Source organism: Halictus rubicundus, chromosome 10 (assembly GCF_050948215.1).
Source record: "Halictus rubicundus isolate RS-2024b chromosome 10, iyHalRubi1_principal, whole genome shotgun sequence".
Classification (NCBI taxonomy): domain Eukaryota; kingdom Metazoa; phylum Arthropoda; class Insecta; order Hymenoptera; family Halictidae; genus Halictus; species Halictus rubicundus.
In genome coordinates, this window is record NC_135158.1 from 11,516,683 (window position 1) to 11,526,584 (window position 9,902).

General features: G+C 35.2%; 2 protein-coding genes and 1 long non-coding RNA gene across 3 annotated transcripts in view; 1 reads left to right on the forward strand and 2 right to left on the reverse strand.

Moving 5' to 3' along the window:
- Unc80 (unc80, NALCN channel complex subunit) overlaps nt 1–5,972 on the forward strand; it is a 45,476-nt gene extending 39,504 nt beyond the window's left edge. The window contains exons 48-49 of the mRNA XM_076795302.1: nt 3,970–4,118; nt 4,194–5,972. Coding sequence (XP_076651417.1) covers nt 3,970–4,118; nt 4,194–4,802 — 758 coding nt within the window. The 3' untranslated portion in view covers nt 4,803–5,972. The remainder of the gene's footprint in view (nt 1–3,969; nt 4,119–4,193) is intronic.
- On the reverse strand, nt 1,877–3,981 carry LOC143358290 (uncharacterized). Its single transcript, XR_013082940.1, has 3 exons — nt 3,124–3,981; nt 2,019–3,035; nt 1,877–1,987 (listed from the first exon to the last, which is right to left on the reverse strand). It is a non-coding gene; the product is annotated as an uncharacterized LOC143358290 (long non-coding RNA).
- On the reverse strand, nt 5,823–9,135 carry LOC143358289 (carboxypeptidase Q-like). Its single transcript, XM_076795303.1, has 6 exons — nt 8,314–9,135; nt 8,002–8,152; nt 7,663–7,912; nt 6,893–7,133; nt 6,496–6,678; nt 5,823–6,419 (listed from the first exon to the last, which is right to left on the reverse strand). The coding sequence occupies exons 1-6, from the start codon at nt 8,667–8,669 to the stop codon at nt 6,167–6,169; spliced, it is 1,434 nt and encodes a 477-aa protein (XP_076651418.1). The 5' UTR covers nt 8,670–9,135; the 3' UTR covers nt 5,823–6,166.
- Between the last annotated feature and the right edge of the window lie 767 nt (nt 9,136–9,902).

Here is a 9,902-nt window from a genome sequence, read left to right on the forward strand (position 1 = left end):
AATCTCATTTTCACGGTGTTCTTCACTAGATTCTACTTTATAGTTGCTGTTTTCCCGTCACGTTTAGTACACGACCGTAATCAATTTCTATAGCAGTATTTAGACAATGGTAATGTCCAACAGTTGGTATCCAATTCGTCGTTACGTAGATATATTTCACCACAACGTAGTTGCTTCGACTCTCTACTACTGCTTTCTTGTATTACTAAATCACACGACAATCTCTCTACACGAAAAAGACCAAAACAGATGCGTACGTCTCGTGTGTGTATGTGTGTGTGTGTGTGTGTGCGTGTGCGTGTGTGTCTAATGTTTAAATTCCATATGATTCACACATCCATATATCACATAAGCATCTTCCATCATTTCTCATTAACATTGTTAAACGATCTTCCAGCCAATCGGAAAACTTCCATAATCGAAGCAACCCCGTTCTCGCCGCACTCTACAAAAACTACATAACACAGTAATAACATGTTTTTAAATCACATACAGGGTGTCCCAAAATGTTGTATTTCCTTGGAAGGGGTGATTGCTGAAAAGTTAGTCGAGAATGTAGAATAAACTTTTTTCATATGAGGTATTGTTTTCGAGAAAATTGTGTTTGAAATCGTCTGACCCGTCTGTCCGTGACCTGCCGATTCTACTTCTTACAAAAGCACGCGAATGTGACGGATTCTCAAGGTCGATTTTACCTCGAAAACAAAGCCTCTTATGACGAAATTATATTCCACATTTTCGACTTATGCTTTTATCACCATGTATAAGCAGCCGTCGTACATAATTAAATACGACATTCCTTTCAAAATTATAAAGAGTTCTGGAACTATTTCATTAATGACAGTAATTTTAGTTTTTCTAAAAATATAAGAATTGAAGTGAAATTTCAATGTGAGATTATAATTCATATAATTGAAGTAATGGTTATATCTGTTACTTCTGTTACGTTGAAAAACAAAACCAATGGGAAATCGTTGTTACAGACAGAGTGTTAACGTAACAATGACACCAACACACGGTTTGTCTTATTTTTTCGTCTTCCCCTTCATTCTAGTCGTTGAATGTGGCATGTTTCAGATAAATCCCAACCACCTTCTACTAGCGATGAACGTAACCATGTTAAGCCTCATCCTATATTAACTCATCAAAAGGCGCCAAAACTGCGCTTTCTCTCTTCTGTAGAATTTAGGCACTCATCAGGTAAATTTCGAGCCCCTATTCTAAGTAAATATTATATAGTGCACATAATAACGATATCTACGTTAACAGAATTAGAAAAGATTTAAATTAAAAAATATTAATTATTTGAAGTATATTTCTACTGTACATAATATGTATAAATGATCACGTTCTCGGGATACTTTTAGAAGAAAATTTTGCCAATAATTTATTAAAACCAGTAACTGAATTAAAACTCATAGTCAATAGTAAACGAAATAGAAGCATTTCAATACGTATTGTATTTTGCTTATTTTCATCATTCTGTGGCATAATATTGTATTAGTTCAATCTATATGAAAAATGTTTATTAACTTTTTTCCTCCTACTTATAGTTTCCTGAATGTTACTATTCTCAAGCTTGCCTGTCTCACCAGGTTTTTAGGCCGTTACGTACTTCATTGCATTATTTATTTTGTTTCTTTTTCTGTATTTATTAATCTTTTCAGTTAGATTCAAAACAGAATACTTCTTACACAGACCTTACACAGACATGAATAATTCATTCATTGTCATCAATATCATCCTGTTTATTCATTCTGTGTACATACTTATTTAGCCATTATAGTAACTTGCTGTCAGATTAAGTCACAAAACTGCCTTTACATTCTTATCATAAAACGGAAATCGTGATGCATATAATTTCTAGGGGAAATTATTTTTATGCTAGGAGTCTACAATAACTATGCCATTGTTAAATGTGGCTTATAACAATTATTGAAGAACCATATATTTTTTTATCGAAGATTCATCCATGGACAATGTTCTTCTACGGTTTCCTGAATATATTCTATAATTACCAAAAAATCGATCGAAAATTTACCTTATAATGTCCAAGGTGAATACAATTAAAAATATACAACAAAATATTTTTTAAATCGTTTAAATTATTACTTTTAAAATGAACTTGAACTTTTGGAAATATTATAGCTACATTTAGCAACACTGCTATTGGTTATTCATAAAGAAATATATGTTACATTGGTACAATGATTTTTTCTTCTAAAATATCCTTCATAGAAAATTCATAAAATTAGTAAAGGAAGTATGGTTGACATTTTTTATTGCTATTTATTTTTTCAAAAATTGTTATAAACGGAAATAATGAACTTCAACAAAAATACTATTTAAATATGTCAAATTGCATTAGTATAAAAATTAAAGACCTGATAACTGAATAAAAGTAATTTTATTTGTAAAATAAAAATATATAGATCTCGTGTGAATTGATTGATGAAGATATCGATGTTATTTGTATTTTTTTCCATTGTTACGTTGCATAATGCATCAATTTTTCATTTGGAACGGCAATTAATTCTAAAAAGTCATTTTCGTTCATAACGATTGTCAACAACAACAATGTTTGTGCATAACGATATGTCTATGACACTATCAGATAAAAATGTATATATTCATTATTATAATTCACTTGATAGTATTTCATATTTTCATCGCACAGTATTGAATATATGTATATATTTTAAAAGTACAATTTAGTGTTATAAAACGGGGCACTACTGCACACAATCCAAACAAAGTTGTCTTGTTTAACATTCGTATTTCTATATATGTATATTATGATAATGTATTCTAATAACACGAAAGCACTGTATTTCCTGTTAAATATTTTGCGAAATAGGTATAAGACTTATTGGCATGTATTAATTACATTCCTCGATCACTATCATCATTACATCGTATTTCATTTAATTTTTGTTAAAAACGTCGATTCTTCACCTTTTCAAGTAATACGTATGATACATTTTTATTGCAACCAAGTTAAATATTTCAAAAGAAGATTGACTTAAAAATGTAAACTTACGTTGCTTTAACCGGCAACGATAAATAAAACAGCATGCTCCCTTTTTTGTCAATCTAGTTATCTTGCATAATTTTCAATTTTACTTAATTAATAATAATACTCGTCTTCAACGATTACGTTGCTGTAAACGTACCGTTTGTCTTGTATATTATTAAACATACTTACAATGATTGCAGTAAAAACCGTATTCTATTTACATATTTCAATCACGATAGTTTACTAATAAATTTCTCAAATACCCGTTTCCCTTGAAACTCCCTGTATTATTAACATTATATAGTTATCATGTACTCGCTATATTACAATCCTCTCACAGTCATTTTATCGTATTTAAATAATAGATAAGAGTAAATTTACAATTTTTCCATACTAACTGAAACATTTCAAATCAGGTTTAATGTATTTTGAATACACTTAAAAGGTGAGATTTTTTAATTGCTACTTAAACACTACTTTCCAAAATAATATTATCTATCTATTATCTATAATAATATAGCGATATATTACCAAAAACTGTACCTATATTCTACTTGAAATATTTCAATATTTAACCATTCACTGGATGACATACTGCTTTCGAAGGATTTTCTACCAAAACTAACACAAATCGGTTGGAGGGTACGCGTGTAAAATATTTATCCTACGATCGTGTTAGGCTGTACGGAATCCTCTCTTGAAACGAGTAGAAACACTACGATAAAACTAAACTCCGAATCAGATGAAAATCGATAATTATTCGATAGAAACTTCGTCACAGTAGACATAGTGCCATGTTCAAGTTATCATAGCTCGCGAAACATTATTTTCCACTTTACTTCAAGAAATGCATCGGGCTGAAAATTAGTAAATTTGAAAAAGAAGCATGGATAGATCGTATAGCGAGAAACGCTCGGTAGTAAAGGATACCTAATCGAACACTGTTTTAATAGGAGAAACAATGACGAGTCAACTCAGTCCGACAAACCCAAACGAAGACAGCTCAGGCGAATGCCGACCAGACAAGCCTCGATTGCAACGATGTATGGGCCAAAGTAAAAAGACTTTCCGATTGAGGAAGAGTCGAAGGGCACATATCGATGTAAGGAAATCTGAAAAATCAGAATGTGTCTTTCATAAATCAGGGATAAAAAGTGTATTCGACTTTACTTTCCAGGTGCCGCAACTAACGCAAGAACAAAACGAAGGAACCGCATCGGTTGCGCAACCAACGACGACTCAACCCTTGGTTCTAACACCGCCGACGACAACAATAGAAACATCTAGTTTCAACATCCCTTCGGATTCATCGTCCATTCGTTCAAGGCGAGGTTCGACCATTCATCAATCGGACGGCGAAAGAAGCAATATCGCACCGAACGATCAGCAACAGATGCACAGTAACCTTCATCACCATTACCATTACCCTCATCACCATCACCACCATCTTACTCTTCAAACGTCAGACGTCTCGTGGGACGAAGACACTTCTAGCACGTCTGGTTACCGTGAATCGTATAGCATGCAACTGGTATCGCTGGATAGCAGCAACAATAATCGAACAGTTCAAGCACCACCCTTGGCATCGCCGGATTTAAATGACATGCCTTCGACCAGTAGCACCACCACAAACGTTATAGCTGCCTTCGATGGCAGTTCACCAGACTGCTCTATCAATGGAAGTGGAGGAGAAAAGACCGCGTTGCTGACTTCCAGCCAAAGAACAACATCTCAACATTCCTTGTTAATAGTATTTCCGAATCAGGATGAGGACACGTTGATATAGGTAATCAACGAACACAAGTCGGTGTGAACCTGTAATTGCTAACAAATTGTTTTTCATTTAACTAGGAAGCGTACAACATTTTCTTTCCACGAATGAGTAAAACTGTCGTGTCTGGTGTAGGATGCTACACCACAGTTTTTCTTTCGCTATAATCCGAATAATAATAAGAGTAAATGGTAAAAATTCTGTTAGCAGTTAAAGGTTCGGTCGAAAATGTAACGTAGAGAATCCTGAGTGACGATGTAGAGTGACTACAACTTAATAAAACGATTTAATATGGTGTTCAAAGTTTTCATTGTTTTCCGTTGACCGGAAACACCGATTGCAGGTTACATATGTTCAGAGCCTAGCCATGTGGTCAGTGAATACTTTGTAATATTTAGGGACTATGTATAGTGAAATTACGACCACGTGGATAATTAGGCACAGATGTTTGTATGAGACGATTCCCTGTACATGTAAAAGCATTTGAAATAAATGTAATTTATAAGCATTATGCTGGATTTTTCTCTATTCTCCTATATTTATGTAATAGAAGAAGAATAATGATCGATAAAGTTATCATTCCTCGCTGTCTAACATTGATAACGATTCAATTAACAATATCGATAACATAGAAATAATAACGGGGCTCTTGAATTCTGCAAAAATCAGGTCACGATTCCTATATCTTGTCTGCTACTAAATATCCACTGATAATAATTATATTTCCACCGTATACTCGTGGCTGTGTTACTGGTATTAGCCAACATATAATATTCGAAAAAATGCTGACTGTTATCTTTCATCGATCGTCTACCTTCTTGAGTATACGTGTATCAAAGTCATGAGTGCGAAACGTGAGTTGGAACAAGATGTAGACACAGATAGGATGTAAAAGCTAATCTAGAAATTGCAAAATCTTGAACAGAGTATAATCATAAAATCTAACATCGCTTTCGTTAAAAGGGCTGCCCAAGTGGAACAATCGTCCGCGTATCGTTTTCGAGATTCGCAATCGAACATATGTACATATGTACATATGTACATACTTCTGTAGTCTATTTCCCAAAATTACATTGATGTTTTTATTAAACTAGAACAATTTGTACTGCATCTTTAACACTAGGTTTATGGAACTCGTCAAAACGACGGGTTACACAATTTTTAATTTATAATTATCTATTAAGATACACTCGTAGAAAACTATTCGATAAACTTATTTCTTTGCTCACATATTATGATAAAAATCGCAAAAAATTTACATAAACACGTCCTTGTCATTTTTACACAGTAAGTAACTAGTGTTAAGAGAGAGAAAGAGTATGATAATTTCACCCTGTTACCATTGCAAGTTCCGATCATATCAACAACTGAATATAGAATTATTTATTTCGTGGCAGATCAACACTAAGATCAGCGAGCACAAACGAAACTGCCGCAAACAAAGCTGTTCCTCTATCAAGTGCACCTGGATTCTCAACCAACATTGTATCTGCGTTTGTATGGTGATAATAGAAATATTTGTCATTCTGGGTCCACAGTGATGCTCCAGGTACACCAGCAGTTACCCAATCAGCAATGTCAGGGCCACCATGAGGACTACTCAATTTCAGTTGTCCCATGGGAAGTAATAACCTACAAAAAAATTATGTTTCAGAAACAATTACATTGGAATATATGTAGTCTGTCTTAATTTCATAGTGTCACTAACTTCAGAACTTCTTCTAATATACATTTGACTTCATCAGTTCCGGTAAACTGTAGACCTAGAGGCATAAATGTGCCCATGTCTGATTCCATGACAAACTGAAGATTCTTCTCTTTTGATTTGTGAGACTCAATATACTGACTAGCTCCTATAATACCCATCTCTTCGGCTGTCCACATAATCAGTCTGTAAAGTATAATATTCATATGAGGCTTGTAGAACGAGGTTACAGTACCACATGCAATATGTTTAGCTTAAAAATTAACATGAGAACGTATGGTTTCTTCTTCATTTAAGTTTTGTATGTAGCCCAGACCTAACTCAGAACTGAATATTTCTAATCAATAATTTAATTTTAAAAATATGCAATCATTTTCTTCCAAATATAATACAAAATTACCGGACTGTTCGACGAGGACGAAAGTTAAGATGTTTCAACAATTTTAGAGCATGCCATGAAATGAATGCACCACCACCATCATCCATTGCTCCCTGGCCAACGTCCCAACTGTCCACATGACCAGATACAACAACTACTTTCTCTGGCATAGTGGAACCAGCTATTTCAGCTATTATGTTTCGTGATAATTCATTTGGTAAGGTTTTAGCTTCCATTTTTAAATTAATTTTTATGGTTTCACCTAAAAAATGAAAATAAATATCATACATACATATTCTGTATGTGTATAAGAAAGAGAAGCATAGAGTCGAAACGTCTACCCTCTGTCTGTCTTTTGTTTTCAATCGCTATCCTTCTCTACAGAAAAATATAGGCATCTCTACGAAAACTGTCGCTCGGCAGACCCGAAGATACGACAGTTACGGGGATACTACCGTACATTGCAATTTAATTGAATAAACGAGCTGAATTACGAATTACAAGATAATTGAAAATTATAATTCGTGAAGCGATTCAATTGTAATTATACACAACTCTGCAGGCGACTGTGAGTCGTTGCGGGAGCCGAAAAACTGTGCACAAGGCGTGCCACCGTGTTGACGATTGCGAGCGTTCACCTTGTTAGGACGGGTCGCCTTATTACGAGCTTGATCGACGAGTCTCATTCGACTCGATCGCGCGCAATTCCCGATTGAAGCTAATAACGGTTATAATTTTAACCATAGTTGATGACTGTCAAATCCAAATACACATTGTAGACATATAATTACCCCTTATTGCTATTCTTCTTAACAGTGTTGAATCCTCAGGTGTAATACATGCAACTGGAATTTTAGTCACGTTTGCTGCATAACTCTGCATACCTGTATGCGGCGTATACAAAGAATACGGTGTAACTGATCTAATCAATGCAGCAACAGCACCATGTTTAGCTGCTTCTGATGCCCCACTACTTCTATATTTTACTGTTTCACCATATGAAACGAACATCTGATTATATACAACAATTTTTCCTGGTACCTAAGAAAAACAAACCACATTGAAATTCAATACAGAAAAACGAAGAGAATAATTCGCTAGAAAATTTTACTATATTACAAAGTGTATACTTCATGTTTTCTCCTTTCAAGTTCTTTGAAACTGTTTACAACAATAGCTTCGGCAGTTATTCCTTCAGGCGGAGTACCAACACTGTAACCTAATCCTAAAAGAGCTATTTTCTGATGTCTTGGAGACAATAAAGTTGCAGACTCTGCTCCTCTGAAAGAAACGCGTTTCTATGATATAAATTGTATTTATGAAATACGGACAGAAAAATATTATTTCTCCTCCAACGTGCCGATCATAATTTTAAGTAATTTTTACTTTTAAATGAACGATACAGACTGCTTAATTATTAGTAAATAATTATCAAACATTACCTGACCCAGTGAGGCACACTCACAGGTTCCCCATGCACGTTTTCCAAACCAAACTCTATCGACTTATTTAATACATAATCAATTGCTTTTTCAAGTGTTGTTGTGCCAGTAAATCTTGGACCAAACGTGTCCACAAAATTGGACAGTTCGTACCATGTGGTTCCTTTAAAAGAACCCGACAATGTTTCATTTATTATAGTTTGCACCAGTGGACCGTAAGATTGAATTTCTTCTAACAACTTTGGTGACAAGTTGCAAGATGCATTAACGTTCGTTCTTGTAGTGATATCCAACGATATCACAAAGTGCGTTCGCACTAGACATACAATAAAAAGTAATCTCACAGAATACAACATAGTGTTGACTATGTAACTTTATGAACCTCACTTTCCTATTAACTACCCCGCGTTAAAATAATTGACAATTCACTGTACTGAAACACTATATCCACGTACACACCGCAGAGATTTTGAATAATAACCGGATCGGAATGCAAATATCATACTCTGTGGAGTTCTTCTGAAGTGTGAGACGCAGCGTTACCGCGACTCCGCGCCTTTACCACTGTTACCAAACGGCGCCAGACGGTGCGGTATATTCTCCTCGAAATGCCTCCCCCTCTGCCACTAAATGTGACAGATTCTCCTCGTAATGGGAATAATGCGACGTCACGTATCCCATCGTGCCACTGATACCTACGTGCCTCGTGCAGAGAATCGCGAGAGGAGAATCTGATGGTGGAGAGGGAAGGGTACATACTGTTCGCTGGCAACGCTAACGAGACGAATGATGCGAATGACGAGTACTATCGCCTGGACAAAAAATACTTCTACGCATCGCGTTGATTTTGCTATCTGTAATATACAATTATATCTCGTGATAATTCGGTACAAGAATTCCGAGAACACATGCATCGTTTCCGATAGTGCTACAATTGAACAACGATATAACTCGAAGATCTATAATTCGAAATTCTCGAACTCGGACCGCTATCTACACTGCTCAAAAAAATTAAAGGATCGCTTCTACGAACCCGAGAAGTTGGGTCAATTTCAAGCGATCATAACTCCGGCAAAAATTGTTGTATCGGTGTCGTTAAAAAATCATTTGGAAGCTTGAAGTCTCTACTTTCGATTGCTTTTTCAAATTTTCAGTTACGTTGCTTTTTCGCACAGTTATAGCGTTATAAAGAAGACTTTAACAGTTACAAAAAATTTTGCTCAACTGCCAGACATCGCATGGGGAGAGATAAATTTTTTTTACAAATCGCGTTACCATCATTTGAAAGCGGTTGCTTTCCTGAGCAAAAATCTGGTTGTCGAACGTAGTGTGATTTTTACATATTAAGGTCAGATTGAAGCTGAGGTTCTGCCGATTCGATTGAGCACCTGATGAACCCGCTGCGACAATTTTTCACTTATGGCAAATGTGTTTAAAGTTACCGGTTCGCATAAAATGAGGCTAATAGCGCTAGTTCGAAATAATGTCACCTTGCGTCATAATGTCGGCGTACCTCGGTTCGTCTTCGGGTGTTTTCATCACTTTTGATCTGAAATTATAGATCTTCGAGTTATATCGTAGTTCAATTG